Here is a 21,246-nt window from a genome sequence, read left to right as displayed (position 1 = left end):
GAATTTTTTTTTTCTTTTTAATCGACATAAGATTAACTGAAACCCATGTTTTAGCCCCCATGTTTGAATTGAGCTCTCAACTCTCACTGATCTGCAACTCGCATTTGCCAATCATATATGTAATAAGAGAGACGGTTTGTATAATTCCGACAGTTCTCTGTCTTGATGTTCAAGGTTTCTGTCAATGGTCAGAGGATGCTGATTGGACAGAAGCTGCTAACATCTGTGCATGAAGCCATTCTGAGAATGCCAAGTAGATGTTTACAATTCATTTTCACCTTGTGAATCACTGTTTCTGCACCTTACCTCACTTGAGGAGAGAAAATGTTTTTTGAGCAGGTGGGGCATATTAATTCGGTGGATTTTTATGATGGACTAGGCATAAAGCAATATGGGCACTCAGTAATTGATTGTGACATGCAATATAAATGTTTGTATTATTTAGACCTTTTTATTTTCTTGCAGGCTCTTAATCCAATTCTCTGAGCATGTGTTTCTGAGATTAACAGTAACTGGAAAGGACTGTGTTGGACAACGTGGTTTCTGTGTCTGCAAACAACTGGATACTGGACATGAATCCTAGTTTAATCGCTGCAAATGAGGACTAGCCTCAAGATTAGCCTCAATAATCCTAGTTATAGAGAAATATAAACTGTCCTCGTTCCAAAGAAAGATCTCAAAACAGGCTCCATCAGTAGGATAGTAAATTGTCACATGTTGTTGACATTTAACAGTCTGATAATCGAGTGGCTTCCTCAGTGGGTGCATCCTCTGTGTACATAAATGTGTATGTGACATTTCAAGAGAAATGGCAGAGATGTAAAATAGAAGAGAAATTGTTGCAAGTTTCAACTTGCAGCATATGACAATGCATATAGTCATACAAGTGTATGAAATGTGATTGCTCCCTATTCTGTTGCACCATTCCTCATCCACCTTATCTAGCCTGATTTGGCATAGAGTAATTTGCGACTGTTCAGCTTCATTCGATAGTGCAGTGTTGGTCCAAATTTTGAGGAAGAGGGCAGCCTGAAAAGACAAGGGTGTGAGAGATTTCAAAAAATATTGGTTTAATGATTGCGTTTCTCACATTTTTCTCCAAATGGTACCTTCAATAAACGAATGGTTTTGCGTGTCTGCTGATCCAACAGAAATTATTAGACACAGGAGTTAACCAATTCAGATGGCTGAATAATCTTACTATAATGGAGCAAACGTGGATGTCACCTCAACTCCAAAATTGACATGAGGCGGAAATTGTGCCACGTTGGGTGGAAGCCGGTATTACAAATCATCTTCCTTTATTTTTTGCCGAGTGAGGTACCCATGCTTATGCATGCCATACATAGGTGGGAGTACAAAATCTTTTTTTTTAAAGTCTTGAGAAATTTTAAGAAAACTCCGACTCACTTTAGGACATATTCAGGGACCCCAAAAGCTACACACAAAATTTTGTGTGAGCTGGCCCCAAAACTGTGGGAGTAGTACTTTGTATAATCATTGTACCTTTAATAATGATGATGATGAAGCTGATAACAATGATGATGGTGATGGTGATGGTGTTGGCCTGAAAGTCTCACAACTCAGAGCACATAGCCATCGGCCACACACCATGGAGATCGAGACACACAGCTGAGACCCCCTCTAAGAGTTGAGCGCACAGCCATCAGTGCCACAACGAACAGCCAATAGTGAGACCATCTCGGTGCTCCAGAAAAGGCCACACACACCACACGTACAGTGCTTTGAGAAAGTATTCACACCCCTTGACGTTTTAACATTTTGTAGTGTTACAGCCTGAATTTAAAATGGATGGACAGAAGCTGAAATGGATGAATGCCTCTCAGATCAAGAGTTTACTCATCTCTGTGCATGTGGCTCATCTATGGCACGACAGAGGCTCAGCGAGCAAACACTCCTTTTACCTGCAACTTAGGAGACTTGCACAATCAAGACTACATTCCATGAAAGACAAGCCCTACAAAGGTGGGCAGCAAGAGTAAAATAAATTCAGGAGGCAGCCGATACAAAGAATTTCAAGTGCTTCTATGCTGGTCTAAAGGCAGTCTATTGTGATATCGCCGCTCTCCATAGCTCAGATGGCCAGCACCTTATCACAGATCCAAACAAGATCCTGGAGCGCTACGCTGAACATTTTTAAGGGTGTCCTTATTTGCCTCTCCTCCTTCTCAGATGCGGCCATTGACTCTCTGCCCCCATCGGCCTATATTAGAAGAACTTGCCCGCCCTCCGACTAAATGGAGACTACCAGAGCGATCAAAGAGATGTCATCTGGAAAGGCCCATGGTAATGATGGTATCCCCTCCGAGGTTTTCAAGTTTGGTGGTGCCAACCTCCTCCTTACCTATCTGATCCAACTCTACAATACCACGTGGAGTGAGGAGTCAGTACCCCAGGTCTTCAAAGATGCCATAACTTTTCCCCTGTACATATGCAAAGGTGATTGGTCATGTGTAGCCAACTACTGTGGCATGGCACTACTATCTAATGCTGGGAAAATGCTTGCCCTGCATCTTAAACGCAACAATTGTCAACAGCATCACCCCAGAAAGCCAACGCGGCTTTTGTGCTGGACGTGGCACAACCGATATGTTGTCTGCTCGTTAACTTCAGGAAAAGAGCAGAGAACAACATTGCGATCTATACACGGTCTTTGTCGACCCTACAAAAGCATTTGATCATATCAGTAGAGAAGGCCTGTGGAAGCTACTTTACAAAGTCGGCTGTACCACCATGTTCATCATAATAATCAGATCCTTCCACGATGGCATGGTTGCTCATGTGAGGGACAGTGGACGCACTTTTGAGTCATTTCCTGTTAACAACGGCACAACGCAAGGCTGTGTCCAAGCTCCCCTATTAGTTAGCATCGTGTTTTCCTGTATGTTTCATGATACCATCGAAGACTGCACCTGGGGAATGATGATCCAGTTTTGCACCAACGGTAGTGTCTTTAATTTTCAGCATTTGAAGGCCATGTCCAGAATTGCAGAAATGTTTGTTTCGTGATCTACTTTTCGTCAATGACTGTGCACTCTTCAGTCATAATATCAAAGATATGCAATTTATTGTCAACTACTTTGTGCAATCTGCTCGGTGCTATGGCCTTCTGGTTAGCCTCAAGATGACCGAGGCAATGCTTAGGTAGGTGTGTATACCGTCCCATCCATTACCATCGATGACGCGCCCCTCAAAGTTGTAGATAAATGAATTGTGTTACCTTGGAGGTGCCCTCTCTCAAAATGCAATGATTGATGACAAAGTAACATCAAGACTCTGTAAAACATGTGTGTCCTTTGGAAGATTGACACATCACCTTTGGCATGAACGTGACATTCGCCTAGACACCAAATTCAGTGTCAATTGTGCTTTTGTCGTATCGACACTCCTGTATGGATGCGAATCTTGGACACCCTATTGTCGCAATATCGCATGCCTTGATCAATTCCATATGCGATGCCTTTGTCAGATGCTTGACATCACCAGGCGAGACAGAATACCTTGCACCTCAATCCTAGACTGCTGTCGTTTTCAAGGAATTGAGCATTTCCAGATGCAAGCCCAGCTTCACTGGTCAGGGCACCTCACACACATATAATTCCAAGAGCACTTTTCTATGGACAACTTAAGTTTTGGAAACGTTTACATGGTGTACAAAGAAAGTGCTTTAAGGACGTCTTTAGGTCTACACTCAAGTCTTGTGCCATTCCAGTTGTCCCCTGGGAACATGAAGCCACAAACAGGTCAGCTTGGCGTAATATTTGCCGCAAAGGCCTGCACCTCTTTGAATATTGGAGACTTGCTGTTGCAAGACAGTGGAGGCAAGAAAGGAAAACCTGCCGATGTCCATCTCCACAAGGACCAGTCTATACCTGTGAGATTTGTGGTAGATGCTGTGGGTGCCGCATTGGACTATACAGCCATCAAACAATACATAATGCTTCGTGAGCATGCCAATGAAGGGAAGACATTTGTCAAAAGCGATGACTCACACCATGGTCATCATCAGCTTTGCTCATCTGGATTTGGGGAGTTTCTCCCATTCTTTCTTGCAGATTTGCTCAAATTCTGTCAAGTTGGCATACAGCGTCGGTGAACAGTAATCTTCAAGTCTTTGCACAGATTCTCAATAGGATTCAAGTCTGGGCTTTGGCTGGGCCTCTCAAGGACTTTCATGTTCTTGTTTTGAAGCCATTCCATTGTTGATTTGTCTGTATGCTTGGGGTCATTGTCCTGTTGGAACCTAAATCTTTTGCACTCCGAAGCAGGTGCTCCTCAAGGATTTGCTCCATTCATTGTTCCCTCTATCCTTACAAGTCTCCCAGTCCCTACCACTGAAAAACATCCCCATAGCATGATGCTGGCACCACTATGCTTCATGGTAGGGATAGTGTTAAATGGGTGATGAACTGTGCTTGGTTTCTGCCAGATGTAGCACTTTGCATTCAGGCCAAAGAGTTCAATTTTTGTCTTATCAGACCACAGAAACGTTATACTCGTGGTCTCAGTCTTTCACGTGCCTTTTTGCAACTGCAGGCGTGCTGTCATGTGCCTTCTACTCAGGAGTTGCTTCTGTCTGGCCACTCTCCCATAAAGCCTTGTGAAGTTCTACATTTGTGAAGATTTGTGAAGTTCTACAGAGATTTTTGTCCTTTCGGCAGGTTCTTCCATCTCAGCCAAGGAACTTGGTATTTCTGTCAGAGTGGTCATTGGGTTCTTGGCCATTTCCTTGACCAAGGTAATTCTTGCCCTGTTGCTCAGTTTGGAAGGACAGCCAGCTTTAAGAAGAATCTGGGTAGTTCCATATTCTTTCCATTTTCTATTGATGGAGCTCACTGTGCTCTTGGGAACTTTCAACACTCTAGAAATTGTTTCATACCCTTCTCCAGATCTTTGCTCCCTCACAATTCTATCTGAGTTCTATAGACAATTCATTGGACTTCATGCTGGAGTTTCTGCTGTGACATGAACTGTTAACTGTGGGACCTTGTATTGAAAGGTGTGTTTCTTTTGAAATCATGTCCAATCAATTGAATTGGCCACAGATGGACTCAGTTCAAGTTGCAGAGACATTTCAAGGATGAGCAAAGGAAATTGGATGCACTTGAGCTTGATTTGGTGTGTCATAGAAAAGGGGTTGAATACCTGTTCGCTCAAGACGAATTCAGCTTTTTCTTTTTAATTGATTCATAAAAATGTATTAAAAAAACTTCCCCTTTGACATTATATGAGGTATTATGTGTTGATCAGTGCCAAAAAAAAACCTCAGTTTAATCCATTTTAAATTCAGGCCGTATCACAACAAAATGTGAAAAGTCAAGGGATGTGAATACTTTCTGATGACACTGTGTGCATACTGTTATTCTATTCTTTGGTTCGTCTTGTGTTTCCCAAATGAGTCTGCCTGGATTAAGTTAACATTAAATAACTGAGAAACTGTTACTGCCCATTTAAGCATGTCGTCCGGTTATTTCTGTATTATGTTATTGCCATTTACACTGTCTGTGTCGCCAAACCCCTTTATATATATAAAACCTGTTTGCTTTTAAGGTATTGCTGTGTACTGTATTTGAGTCTCTATCTCGTTCCCCTGCCTAACTAAATCCCCCTGTTAAACCGACCATGCGCTAAAACAGCCGTGCGATTAAATCCCGCATCGTGATGGATTATCCGTGTATGCGCAGTTTCTCTTCCGGTCATCATCTTGGGAGATAATTATTCTCCAACTGTCTTGTGTTACTCATTAGGTAGACTGAATCTATTACAATATATTGTTACGGGAACAGCCATGAGGAGTAGCGGGCATGAGATAGACTCGTTATTTCATTTTTCGCCGGAGGAAGGTGAAAGCCAGGCCTTGCGACTGTGAGTAAAGATAAGAAATAAGGCCGAAAATGACAATCTCCGGAAGCCGCGAAGAACCGGAAAAGCGGCCAGTAGCTGTGAGATGCCTGACAGATAGCCAATGAGCGCACATCTATGCACCGTCTCCAAAGAGCACAGAACCATATCCTATGATCACAAATCCAATAAACAATGCAGCCCACACATGATGGAAGAGAGGACATAGGGATAAGGATTGCTTTGTGGATTGAGTGTTTGTTGGGGAGAGATTGTTGTTTTGTTTTAGCATTTAAACATGTGTGCAGAAGGATGTAGAGACAATATGTTTACTCGTGGGGTAAGGGCTGGAACATGCATTCCCAAACCTGAGATGAGCTTGTGCAGAGGATTGCATCATGCTTCTGGAAGCTTTCTACTCGAACCACTTAGCAGACTTTACTTTTTCAACATCTTCATTTGCATTTTGGTTGTGACTTTAAAGATTTTAACACCACAACAAAGAACATTTCACACGCCAGTTTTACTCTAAACAACAAATTGCCGTGAATGTGGTGCCCATCTTGCTTATGACAATACTTTAATCTTCAAATTGTACAGCTTGTTGTGGGAGCACAATCAGGTGTGATGATTATGCAAAAGGGAAAGCAGTTCTAGTTTTCAACATGAATAATGAATTTTTGTTTCATGGTGCAGAATGGGGAATGGGCTGGGCAGGATTTCATAGTGCACCCTCGTGACACCAATGTAATTATGAGTTTGCTCTTTATGGATTTAGTTGTGCTTTATCATAAACCTAAGCACTGTAATGAGAGTTGTTCTGTGGATGGGTAGGATTTGTATGACCCTCTGATGCAGTACATGGCTTAGAATTTGAGAACCAATGGTTTTTAATTTTGAAGGAGCTCTTTTCTTTATTTATTATTGGCCTGATTGGTCCCAACAGCCAAAGCTGAGAGCTGATTTCCTGTGTATACAAGTGTTAAGACAAGGAAGAAAGCCCCCAAAAAGGAGTGTGGTTAAGTTTTGTCGATGGGAATTGATGAATAGGATTAACAATAAAACCAACCAACTTTTAGTGGCAATCAAATCAAATACAGCAAAACGAAGAAGAATAATTTTTACAAAAACAAGGTTCTTTGATCGGTTGATGTCCAACCGGCAGTCCAGCATAGTCCAAGAAAAATGTTTTTGTTTTTTTTAAAGGATGAACACAAAGCAACACACAAGCACAACACTACCCAATGCAAATGATGACTGGCTCTTCTCCTGCTCCATTATATAGCAAGGTTGCAGCTGATAGCCGTCACGGGCCTTTAGAAGGCCATAGCATGTATGGGTCTCAGACTTTTGGCCTTCAGGCCTCAAAAGGCCTCTTTCTCTGAACCGATAATGGTGTTGTTGTTGTGAAGTTAATATGTGAAGATAATATGTTGAACACTGCGTCGGTGTTTTTTCTTTTCTCCGAAGTGATCGTGTTGTTGTTGTTGTTGTTGTTGTTGTTGTTGATGTGATATGTTGTGCAGAATTTCCATTTGTTGTAAAATGGTTATATTTACTGAGCTCCAAACAATCGGAAAAATTGTGTTTCTTTTTCGGAACTGTTTGTTTTGAAGTCTCACTTTACAGTCATTCCATGTCAAATCATCAAAGAATCTGCCGTCATCTCTCAGATTTTTGTAAAACTTTGGGAACCAATTGGGACCCATGAAAAACGGCAAGAACTCAAATATTTTTGCTAACAGCCTCTTAATTAGTGAGATACAGACTAACGAACTTTGGACTAATTAGCGCGACGTCGCGAATTCAAATGGCCATATCTCTAAACGTATAACACCTAGAGAGCTGGTTTTGGTGTCATTTTAAAGGTATTTTCATGCCCTATGAATTTGTCTGGGCAACATTGTCCTACCTCCAACCACAAAAAAGTTATCACAAAATATAAACTTCAATTGTGAATCCCCAAAAAATGTATCCTTCAAATTTCCTCAAATTCATCCCAGAGGTACCTTATGATGTCAAGAAGCTTCCACATAAATTTTGTGATGGGCACTCCAATAGTCCTCCAATAGAAAAAGCTCATATGCTTCCTTCAGATTACATAGCACTAAATGTTTTTGCATATGTTGCTTTTTCCCATTGACTAGAACAGAAAGAAAGTCTTTCATGCCAGGCATTTGTCTGTTTATGGTCTCTGACAAGTAGAATTCCCTGACCTTTTCCTCAATTTCCTTTGAAATCGCTTTTCCTGTCTTTGGGTTAGGCATGGTGAGAATTCCTTGTTCTCTGACCAATGCCTTTGCTTTCCTAGCCATGTAGCTTGACACATCAAACTCCTCTGTGATCTCAGCAATTGTCCAGCTTTTTGGCAGAACAGTCAGCACCTGCACTTGTTCACTTTTCTTGGTCGTTGATTCAAACTTGTGCTTGAGTTGTTCTATCATCTCCTGTCCTGCATCCTGGAGTTTGTTAGATGGCAATCCTGTCGCGATTTCCAATTTTTTCTTCACAGTGTCACCGATTTTCTTGGTTTTGGATTTCACATATTTATCTGCAGCAAGTCTCTTTTTTGGAATAGGTGATTCTCCAATCAATCCCAAAGACTCATTCAGTGTATTCAGTTCCATTTCAGGAGAATGAAATTCAAACTCCCCTGAACTGCCTGGTATTGGTGATTCACCTCCACCATCATTGTCCTCACTACTGCTAATAGCGCTGCTGGTCACTGGTAATGGTATTTCACTCTGAGTCTCTACCACACCTGGTTGTCTTTTTGCCAGTTTCTTACGACACTGGGTACAGATTTTCTGTGCACTTTGCAGTTTGAGGCTTGGATGAGCGGCTATGGCTTTTTGGCTAACAGCTCTCAAGCCAGACGACTTTGGTTTTTCATGAGCTCCAAAGGGATTGCAGCAGGATTTCTGCTTCAAGATGAACTTTTCCTTGGCAGTCGTCATTTTTCTGCAGCTCCTTCAGAAGTGAACTGCCAATTTCTGTTGGTGGCAGGCCTAAGCATTACACTAAGCCAACTTGGACTTTCCCTGGGGATCTTAGACTGTGAAAGTTGCATCACCTCGAATTACCCACATGGGAAATCCCAGTTGGAATTCCCCAGATGAGAATTCCCCTCAGGCCCAGTTGAAAATGAAAGTATATGATACTTCAAAGCAATTGATGGTTGTTCCCTGTGTTCCCTGTGTTCCCTGTCATGGCTAGGTTAGAATGATTGTATAATACATTACAAATGCTGATTTTCGAACCTATATGCCATACGTACATGTACATTATTGCTCATATCTCAGAAACTATTGGAGTGCCCATCACAAAACTTATGTGGAAGCTTCTTGACATCATAAGGTACATCTGGGATGAATTTGAGGAAATTTGAAGGATACATTTTTTTTGGATTCACGATTGAAGTTTATATTTTGTGATAACTTTTTTGTGATTGGAGGTAGGAAAATGTTGCCCAGACACATTTATAGGGCATGAAAATACCTTTAAAATGACACCAAAACCAGCTCTCTAGGTGTTATACTTTTAGAGATATGGCCATTTGAATTCGCGACATCGCGCTAATTAGTCCAAAGTTCGTTAACCTGTATCTCACTAATTAAGAGGCTGTTAGCAAAAATATTTGAGTTCTAGCTGTTTTTCATGGGTCCCAATTGGTTCCCAAAGTTTTACAAAAATCTGAGAGATGACGGCAGATTCTTTGATGATTTGACATGGAATGACCCTTTACTGGTGGAGGATGATGAGAATGCTCGTGTCGACCTGAGACGGAACATTGTTCATCATGTATGCATATTTTGGGGATCCATGTGGCCCAGATGGAATACCACAGTGTGTATGTAGTTACTGGAGACAAATATTGGGTGTACAAGGGGGTGCCTTGGCATATTTGCAGGTAACCTGGAGATGAAGACAATTTGCAACATGTACAATTTAACAGCAATGTTTACTTAAAAAAGGAACCACCTTTTGCTGCACAACCAATTGTCATAACAGGAGGGTTCGCACACACCTTAACCACTGAGGTACAATTCTATTTATCCCACGGAACTGTGTATTCTCTTGACAAAGTGCTCCCCACCTCTAATCCTCCCAGAACGGGAGCTCAACTAGTTCCTGTAATTCTAAAAGCATCTCTGGTAGTTGATCTTTCTTTCAATTCTATTTTGAGTCCTCATAGAAGTTATTTTGGCAGTTGTTTAGATCGTCAACATTTTCTAAACAGCTTCCTTTTAGTTCATTTGGAGTTTTTTGTGAGGAAAAAAAGGAAAGACAACAAAGGCCAAAAAGGTTTCAAGTTAAGATTATATGTGAGAACTTTAAGTTTCTTTTTTTTTTTGAATTTGCATCAATCTGCATTCGAACATCAGTTAATCTGCCTTAATAATGGGTAGTATTGCCTTTTTTGTCCTTTTTTTTTCTTGTGGCGGACTTCTTCTTTTTCATTAATGAACAGGATTATAAATAATAAAATTGACATATGTGGGGAAATTACATGCCCAGACCAGGAATCGAACACAGGTCCTCTGGAAAGTACCAGTGCTCTGCCATCTGAGCTATCTTGGTGACCCTGACTGAGCATGCAATTTTCCCACACATATGATTCCCACTCTCTTTCCGTCAATGCTTCCGGAGCACTCGCTGCCAACCATAGGAGCACCAACGGCTTGCTCACGAGAGGGTCTTCCTCCAATGGGAAGGAGAAGGAGAACAAATACATGTCTGCCATTACAAACACCACTGGGGGTGCAGTGAAACAATTAAATAAATGAACAGGATTTTAACTAATTAAATTGACATATGTGGGAAAATTGCACGACCAGACCAGGAATTGAACCCAGGCCCTCTGGTGAACCGTACCAGGGCTCTGCCATCTGAGCTATCTGGGCGACCCTGACTGAGCATGCAATTTTCCCACACATATGATTCCCACTCTCTTTCCGTCATTACTTCATGCAGCGTCTGATCCTTTCAATCACCTGATGTAACATGTTATTGTATCATGCACGTTCTGATCCGTTCAATGACCTGATGTAACATGTTATTATATCATGCACGTTCTGATCCGTTCAATGACCTGATCTAACATGTTATAATGTCATACGTGTTCTGAGCGGGTGTACTAGTCTTATAAAAAGTGCCATTGACACCGGGAGGAAAAGATCAGCAGCAGACCACAGTGGTGTCACCCGTTTTGAGGTAAACCACCTGGCTCTCGAAGCCGATGAGCGACTGTGAAAGAAAAGAAAAGTTATTGATAAACCCATAGTTTGATATCATCCTTGTACTGAGGGATTGCTGACAACTGCGACTCTAAAATAAAAATCGGACATGTCCTGCAAGGTGCAGGAAGTGCTCGCCTCGCGCATGTTTTGCTTTATGCTTTTATCGGGTTGTACACGGGATTTAAATAATTGAGTCTTGGTTTCCTGCAGGTTGTGTGGCTCTGACTCCTCGTAATACTTTTGTGCCACAGAGCTTAATGGCATTTTGCTAGTACAGTACTTTCTTCATGACACTACTTGGTAAAGTTTCTTTTCTTTTTTTTCTTTTTTTTTGCTATTGCTTCATAAATATGCTGATGAGGATCAACAACGCGGGGGACTTGATGCCTGTGTGCAGATTTAATTAAATGATCCCGGCTGACTTTCTGATCATGCCAGTTATTTTATTCTTTTTTTTTTCTTCTTTTTTTTACTTTTACACTTTTTATTTTAAAGGTGTAAAAGATACCCATTAAATCCCTCCTTGCATTCTGGCGTTGCTTCTTACCACTACCCCAGAGTTTCTGCCGAGCGGGAATGCGTTTCCAAATCTTCTCCCTCGGTGAGATCTGGCACGTCCTTTATACCACCTTGTACGCAAAACGCTTTTTGCATTTCAGAATTTGGATTTTTTTCCTTTCACTCCTAACACTGTGCCAATTTCGACATTTGTTAATTTCTCTCGTTTGTTAAACTTTTTCTTCCTGTAGGGCTGCTTCCGACAGCCCAAGATATTTTTTTCTTTTATTCTTCTTCTCTTCCTATGCTGCACCACTGGTGGTCGGTCAAACCAATTAGGTACATCCTTGGGAAGGTGCATTTCTTTCCGAGCCTGTCATTTGATGCTGAGGGAGTGAGGTTTCATTTATTGCCACTCGTGGTGATCTCAGCAGGCACAGCTCCTACTCAGAAACTGAACACGCTGAGTGAGCACAAAAAGCCAAGTTCTTTCCTGCTAACGACTTAAGGCAAACCTTATGGATTATCAGCACAAGCATTTTTCCAAGATAATGGTGTCACAATGAATATATATATATATATATATATATATATATATATATATATATATATATATATATATATATATATATATATATATATATACATATATAAATAAAGATATATAAAGATATATATATATATATATATATATATATATATATATATATATATATATATACGTATATATATATATATATATATATATATATATAGTTGCAGTTTTTAGAACCCTCCACTTGGTAAATTTTTGTAAATGTTCCCTTATAAATAATCCCCTGTAAATACCCCCATTTGTCTAACGTTAAAGATTACACCCATAGCTAGTCCACGAGCAACACGTAGCACACCTTAGGATCTCTATAAATATCTCATTAGTATGTGTGTAATTAAGGCTGTGTTCCCAATAGTTTGAATCTACGTTGCATCAATCAAATAAGAATAGGCCCCAATAAATAATTATGTGTGTTGTGTAATAACTCTCTCATGATGTGTAAATTGGAAGAGAAGATCAGAACTGTTTAGCTGATTGCTGACAACTTTTGACAACTACTGTGGTGAATCTTGTCTTGATATTTTCACAATCGAGGCCTACCTTTTAAGTGTACTGCTGTGATTATTATCAGACGAGGTGAGGTTTCAAGCTTTGATGCCAGTATGTTTTACTCATTGTTTTTTCAGATTACCAAAAAGGTCAGGAAGCTTCCAAATCAGCAACGCTGGTGTCCATGACTTCTGCTTCCAATCTGCCTGGTCTATCCCAATTCCCTGATGGTGGCCAGCCAAACACGACACCTGCCTGGCCTTCGGGTGCTATTTCTGAAGTCGTGGAGACTGAAGTGACAGGAACAACGGATACCTCCTGCCAATCTTCAACAATTTCATTGTCAGGAGCCAGCGAACCTAACCTCAGAAGCCTCAGCAATCCTGTCTGCCCTGCACTCACAGCCTCGCTCGCCACCTTGGACAATCCTCGCTGTGTTTCTGGTAAACTCTTTCTTGCCAACTCTGTCTTTCGAGTGCACAATCTGTTCTATGTGTGAGCATTTCGACATCTCGTAACCCGCTCCAAAAAATAATAGACAATAAGTCAAAATAACCACTATTTTCTAGCTTTTCCACCAAGTTAGATGTATCGGACGAATAAGTTTCACCACAAGGGTGGTTGTGTAATGCAGCTGAGGGAAAGCATGCAATGTTGCAATATAGTTATAATGGCAGAGATATTCCATTTCACTTGGGCTTGAACAGGTATATAATTGATCACTGACCAGAACAGTGATGTAGGATGTGACATTCGTACAATGCAATTATGATTTGTGTAATATTGTGACTTTCCAGCAGTTTACGATTATTGCATCACTCATTTTGTCATGCAGACTGAGGTTAATTCCATTTTCTTGTTTTCTAATGAATAGACCAGCAGGACCTGTGTGATGCGATACTTCCAAATATTACATCATCTTATAATATGTGTATATATATATATATATATATATATATATATATATATATATATATATATATATATATATATATATATATATTGTTACAGACGCGGTTTTAGATGTTAGTTTACCGAGCGGTTTGGTATTACCGCGTCCGCACAGTTACTCCCCGATTAGAACCCTATCCCGCCCGATTCCACTCGACGTTGACCAAGTCGCGCTATGCTAAATCAATGAAGGAAAGGACACAACGGCTGGGATAAATGCAACAACACAAGGGGTACAGTTCTCAAGACCTCCGGAGGAGGATATAATATTGGTGATGCAGAAACGGGTAGATTACACGGTAAGAGGTAAAGCACAGAAAGATGGGCACTTAGACACAGTCTTATCTATCCCCGACAGACCACAGACAAACGGGACAAGACTGACTTACACGGGGATTGATGGCAGGGAAGGACAGGCAGTCGATAGCACAAGGTGCACCTTGGCTCAGGGGCAGAATCAACACGGTCCGGTCCAGAGATGCGGGGAGGTATTTCAGCGCTCGGAGGTGGCGTCTCTCTCTCCAAGTCCAGCGCGCATCTGACGTCACCTCCCTCTTTCTGCGCATGCTCAGCGGGGAGTGACACGCCCTCGGCTCGTTAGCTCCGCCCCAGATGGAATCGGTCCGCCGCTTCCATTGGGTGCGGGGGGTTACCGGGCTCCGCCCTTGACGAGGAGCTGACAGCGAGCCCCTGCGTGGTAACCCCGTCGGAGCACATGTTCAATGGCGGCTAACCAAGCCGGAATGAGGACGCACACTCCCCGCGCCGCCGCCGCTGTTGTTGTTGTTGTTGTTGTACCATGAGGAAGAGCTGCGGGGAGGTATTGGGAGGTCCTAAACTTTCTAACGGTGCCATACAATCACATTCTGGTGCAACGAAGAGTCAGAATTAATGGAAACGAGTCCTTAACTGACATAGACTAAGAATAACTAGCAAGATGTCCTATAGTTGTCTACGTGAGATGTGGTGGACCTGGATGCGACATTTAATGGGGGAAATAGGGGAAGGTCGGGGCTACAGAGTGTTGTTTACAGAAAATGGGACTAGGGAATGGGGGATTGGGGATAGTTGGGAAGTATTGGGGAAATAGGGGAATATTTACAAGCGGATATGGATGGAGGCCAAATCCCATATCCGCAACATTGCACCCTTCTCTACCTCGGGGCGTCCCGACCCGATAAATTTTTACCTACGTTAGTGTGGCACTCAGATGTAGTTCCCTCTACTATTAACTCAACCCTGAGTGCGACAGTTTTACAGATGTTCACAAATGAGTAAATATGTCCCCCTGCGACGTTGCACCCTTCTCCTCACAGAAACACACCCACAGGATAACCGAATCGCGGAAAGAATCCTCAAACTAAACATACAGCCGGTAGGGAGCATTATTTACACAAGACTACACTGATATTTACACTACGATCCAGGACCTGTTTTTGGAGGAACACATGCAGATGTTATGCATAGAGAGAGCACGCATGCCAGCATCGATACACCAACCCACGAGCGCTCTGTGGCCCTACGGCCTTTAATAATGTGCAGAGCACCCCATCCAAGCACCAAAAGCACCACCCCATACACACAGTCAGCACCATCCGGTGCACCAATAAAGTGTTCATAGTCACCGGTGGTGTCGCAGCCGGCCGATGTTCTGCCGCTGGTCTTGCCTTCTTGAAGCACTTGGCCTTCTGGCTTCCTTAAAAAATAAAGAAAGGCGCCAACCGCGTCCATTTCTGAATTGTGGCCGTCAGGGGGCCAACTAAAAGTGGTTCACCTGTATGGCATAGGTGCCACGTTGACCCATAGGTCCATCAACGGGTGGTGCTTGCCCGCAAGAGAACTGCGGTCCATGGTGGGCGGCCACAAAAATTGCGGTCCATATGGTGTATCGATCCAGGCAGCAAGCAGCGAAAGTACAGGCCCACAACTGCGGAGCCAGCACCTCTCTCTCTCCTCTCTCTCTGCCCCAAAGCCAGATCCTCGGAGGTGGGAGACAAAAAAGAAGACAAGTGAGTAAGGTGGTAAGGGTGCAAAAGTGCACGCAATATTAGGAAATGCACACTAGGGGCACATGGGAACCAGGTGAGACAGGTACGTTCCTACCGTACGCCCCCCCCCCCCCCCACCAGGTAACCTACATTGCCCCTCCCTTACCCCTTACTGTATCCACAAAACACAACACTACCCATAAACATCTACTTTACACATCAACAAACGTCCCTACTGTCTTCCCCGTTCCTCCCATAAACCAAATTCGTCTTCTCTCCCTCCTAACCAATCAAATTTGCCATTTCCAACTCTCATCAAAATTTGCCATCTCCAATTCAACATCAAAATTTGCCATCACCAATTCATCATCAGTCCCTCCTAAGGAGGGAGAGATGGAATCACCCCAATGTCTCATCCACGTCGTGATGCGTCTCACCAATCCAACAGCAATTCTCATTTCCTGCAACACAGAACAAAGAAAACACAGGTGTGGAGTCATCATCATCACCTCAGGTAAGTGGCTGCGTATGGTGCGACAGGTTCGTCAATCCTAACTATTTCCTAAATGACTTTAACAACTTTACATTACCCGGGGTCTTTCCCTGCCAATCCATTGGCCAACTTACACTATGGGTTCTAAAAACCAATTCCCATTGACCAAACTGTGGTGCTTCTCAATTTGGGGTCTCACTCCCCCGATTCAACACTCGGTGCTCTCGCACAATTTCTGGGCTGTGACGTGTAGCTCTCCCAGCAGGTCTACCCACCTGCACACCTCCACCGCTGTAGTTGCCACCCGAGCTTACCTGCTCCTCACCCTAACCTAACTAACTGGGGAAGGCCCTCTCGCACTCTCACCCCCTCAGTGCCCTCTCTGGCACGGGCTGCCCGATCCACACCCGGGATCCTCAGGCACCCACTGACACTAACGGCTCCCAGAGCCCACCTGCGGCCTCACCTGGCCGACATCCTCACAGTGGTGGAGTGCCCAAACCAACTACACACACTAACAGGCTACACGCCCAGCCATTTCCACAACACTAATGCACCCATCCACAATACCATTCTGTCACCCGCACCACAGATGCCAATATCCAACCACAATTTACCTATACCCTCTACCTAACACTTACACTACCCGCCCCGGGTACTCGTGAAAGGGGTCCACTCTTCCCCCATCCACACCTTCGCACCATGCACACCACTCCGTACCACTTACTCCAACTCTCTCCACACCACTCATTCCAATACTCCCTGTATTCCACACACCTGTACTTGCACACCTGTGCGCTCACACCTGGTGCCACCTGCACCCTTCTCTCCCCAAGCGCATTCGCGCTGATCCACAACACTCACTACTCATACACTGCTCCACACACCTGTCCAGTTCTCACACAGCATCATCTCATCTAACTACTCCCCTCTGAAACTTGCGCTTCCCAGTCGTCCCTTTAAACTATTGCGCTCCCTCGTCATTATCAAACACTAAGCTACTACGTCCCCACTACAGGTATCGGTCACTATCTAAACCTTAACGTTACCTAATGTCATCTTCGCTAGATCCCTAACAATATAACCTAACCCACCCGGGCTAGTTTTCACTGCCATACACCCCATAAACTAGTGCTCCTTTGCCCCCACATGGGAAGGGTGGCAGGGATGCCACCCTTACCCACCGGGCCTATCGCTCACTACCAATTTTGCACATCAAATTTCAACAAATCAAAAATTTGCCAATCATCTGCCAATCATTACTGCCAATCTTTTGCCAATCATCAAATTTTGTTTTTTTCTAATTTTGGGTCCAAAACACTAACCTCATCACCCGTCTACATATTAGATCCTCTCGGTGCGCCAATTCACGTCTACAGCCCGGCTTCGTACAGCCAAGCCATGAATGCGGGTTGTTTGGTGCCAGCGGCTGGATACGTCCCGCATTCGGTGCAGGGAAGGAGGTTTACCCGGGCCGAGATCCCACGCACCACCTCGGCGCGGAGCCATCCAATTGCCCGATCTCAACCTGCCGGCACGTCTCAATAGAAAGTGGTCGCCATGACGACCCTTCCTATCAGGCTGCCCGCTCCGCCTAGTGGAGCCCGGACGCGGCCGTTCCAAGCGAGGCACAGCGTGGATCGCGTACGGCGGTTCTTTCGAAACCGCCGTGGTTCGGATCCCCGCTGGTCCTCGCGGCACGCGAAGCTGCCCGACGCGCACCGAGGGCCCGATTCGGCTATAAGTCGGTCTAACCTCTAACCCGGTTACCGTCGATGCTTCACCTGCATGCTTACATGCATACGCTACCCCTTTCTTGCTCATACATCCAGCCGTTTCCATGCTCCTCGTCGTACCTTCTCTAACACACCCAGGTACACTCATTCCACTCCCAGCCTTGGTCACACACCTGACCACCGAACACTTTGGCACACATTCGTTGGTCGCACACCTCACCAACACACCTCTTCGCGCCCCCTCCTCGGTCACCTCTGTGACAATCACAGGTGTGCTTTCACTCGCACACCCAACCACGTACCTCACTACCAATTCCAGCGTGCATTCCCACACACGCTCTACCATTCCAGGTGTGCTTCCTTTCTCACCTGCCACAACCAACTCACGCTCCGTGTCACTCTTACTACTCTCACCTCCACTCTTGACAGCGCACTCACCCTTACTCTCGACAGCGCACTCTTTCCTCATGCACCTGTCCGTTACACACCTTTCTCGCGCACACTCTCCCGTTACACCCTCTGTAACATTCACCACAGGTGTGCATGCTTCCTTACTTTTGACAGCGCACTCTTTCCTCATGCACCTGTCCGTCACACATCTTTCTCGCACACCCTCTCCCGTTACATCCTCTGTAACACTCACCACAGGCGTGCATTCTCCCTTTGCACCCTCCGTAACACTCCTCACTACGCGCTTCCATGTGCTCCCTCGCACACGCGCTACGACCGACTCACTCTCGACAGCACCCTCACTCCTTGGCACGCACTTTTTCCTCACACACCCCAGAGTCGGACTTTCTCGCACACCTCCTTTTTCGCACACCAGACCTGTCGCACACTTCACCAACGGCCTCTCACGAACACCCGGGTCCATCTCGACCCCCAAGCTTCTTAAATCACCTGGCGCATCATACGCACGACCATATTGGTCACCACTTACACCGGGTCCTCTTCCTCTTCGCTTCTCCTCCATCACCTGCGAATCCCTCATCCGGTTAATGAGCACATCATCACCATCCGAACACAGACTTTGGACCAATTCTTTTACTTCCTCTTTTATTTCTTTCTTATCCCCTCTCCGTCGCTTCTTAATTTCGCTCACCCCTTCTTCCACTTCTTCTAATTTCTGCTTCACCTCTTTTATTTCCCGGTACGTCTCCTCAAGCTCGTCCTCTAAGGCTACCTTGACCGTTTCCATGTGCGTCCTCACCTGCCGGTCCTTCGTCTCCATTACCTCTGTCACCTCGTCCAACCTCGTTGTCAGTCCCTCACGTACCATCTGACATTGCCTCTGTGTCGCTATCAAGTCATTGTTTAGGTCATTTTGTGTCGCTTTTAACCCTCCTATTACCGCTGTGTTCCTTTGAACCTGCTCCGTTAGTTCTTTTTGTCCCTCCGTCAGCTGTTCTACTCCCAGCGTCAACTCCTCTATACCACCTTGCAATTTTACAGTCCCCTTTCTCACCTCCTTCTCCATGCGCTCCTTACAGTGCCTCACCTCCTCGCGCATTCCTCCGACCTCCTCACTCACACCTCTTCTGATCTCTTCTCCCATCACTTGCATCTCCTGCCCAGATGCCACCCTCATCTGCTCCATTTCCTCCCTGTGAGCATCCAATTTAGTTTCTACCCCCATTCTGACCCCCTCTATCTGCTGCCCCATTTGTTTAACTTCCCTTTCCGCTTGGTCCCTCATGTCCCTCAATTTGCCTTCCATACTGTTTTCTAACCCCTCTAACCCCTTTTTCATCCCTTCCATTTGATTCTCCTGAACGGCCATTCTGTTTTCTACCCCCATTAACCCCTCCTGTATTTCCCCTAATCTATTGTCTAATCCCTCTATTCTACTCCCTAACCCTCCGATCTGGGCCCCCATGTCCTCCCTCAATTTCTCGCTATTGGACCCCATGTCCTCCCTCAATTTCTCGCTATTGGACCCCATGTCCTCCCTCAATTTCTCGCTATTGGACCCCATCCTTTGTTCTAACCATTGGCTATTGGCCCCCATGTCCTCCCTCATTTTCTCGCTATTCTGGGCCATAAGGGCCTTCATTTGTATTAAAAAAAGGTCCCAATCTACCAGCGGCGCTACTACGGTCGCGGGCGCGGTCGCCGTGGCCATGTGCGAGGCGCCATTTTGCGCGCCCGTAACCTCGTGCGCGAGGACGCCATTTTGCGACCCTGCCACCCTCACTGCTTCGCTCTCCTCATGTCCCTCAATTTGGTCCTGGATCGACCCTGCCTCACTCTCCTCTACCGGAACCCAGCCGTCTTGATCTGCCATAGCGCGACTTTCAAAATTCGGGTTTTTATTTTTGTAAAACAAAATCAAATTTCGCCGTTAATAATTTCGAGCGCGTGAAGCGCGCTTCGGGTCCGATCTCACTCCTCGACACCAATTGTTACAGACGCGGTTTTAGATGTTAGTTTACCGAGCGGTTTGGTATTACCGCGTCCGCACAGTTACTCCCCGATTAGAACCCTATCCCGCCCGATTCCACTCGACGTTGACCAAGTCGCGCTATGCTAAATCAATGAAGGAAAGGACACAACGGCTGGGATAAATGCAACGACACAAGGGGTACAGTTCTCAAGACCTCCGGAGGAGGATATAATATTGGTGATGCAGAAACGGGTAGATTACACGGTAAGAGGTAAAGCACAGAAAGATGGGCACTTAGACACAGTCTTATCTATCCCCGACAGACCACAGACAAACGGGACAAGACTGACTTACACGGGGATTGATGGCAGGGAAGGACAGGCAGTCGATAGCACAAGGTGCACCTTGGCTCAGGGGCAGAATCAACACGGTCCGGTCCAGAGATGCGGGGAGGTATTTCAGCGCTCGGAGGTGGCGTCTCTCTCTCCAAGTCCAGCGCGCATCTGACGTCACCTCCCTCTTTCTGCGCATGCTCAGCGGGGAGTGACACGCCCTCGGCTCGTTAGCTCCGCCCCAGATGGAATCGGTCCGCCGCTTCCATCGGGTGCGGGGGGTTACCGGGCTCCGCCCTTGACGAGGAGCTGACAGCGAGCCCCTGCGTGGTAACCCCGTCGGAGCACATGTTCAATGGCGGCTAACCAAGCCGGAATGAGGACGCACACTCCCCGCGCCGCCGCCGCTGTTGTTGTTGTTGTTGTTGTACCATGAGGAAGAGCTGCGGGGAGGTATTGGGAGGTCCTAAACTTTCTAACGGTGCCATACAATCACATTCTGGTGCAACGAAGAGTCAGAATTAATGGAAACGAGTCCTTAACTGACATAGACTAAGAATAACTAGCAAGATGTCCTATAGTTGTCTACGTGAGATGTGGTGGACCTGGATGCGACATTTAATGGGGGAAATAGGGGAAGGTCGGGGCTACAGAGTGTTGTTTACAGAAAATGGGACTA

General features: G+C 44.9%; 1 protein-coding gene across 1 annotated transcript in view; it reads left to right on the top strand.

Moving 5' to 3' along the window:
• The window catches only part of ZFAND3 (zinc finger AN1-type containing 3), a 183,763-nt gene that overhangs the window by 98,886 nt on the left and 63,631 nt on the right, over positions 1 to 21,246 (top strand). The window contains exon 3 of the mRNA XM_068115156.2: positions 12,822 to 13,127. Within this exon, the coding sequence (XP_067971257.2) occupies positions 12,822 to 13,127 (306 nt within the window). The remainder of the gene's footprint in view (positions 1 to 12,821; positions 13,128 to 21,246) is intronic.

The sequence above is a fragment of the Myxine glutinosa genome, chromosome 5 (assembly GCF_964187855.1).
Source record: "Myxine glutinosa chromosome 5, kmMyxGlut1.1, whole genome shotgun sequence".
NCBI classification, from domain to species: Eukaryota; Metazoa; Chordata; class Myxini; order Myxiniformes; family Myxinidae; genus Myxine; species Myxine glutinosa.
This window is presented reverse-complemented; position numbering and strand designations above follow the sequence as displayed.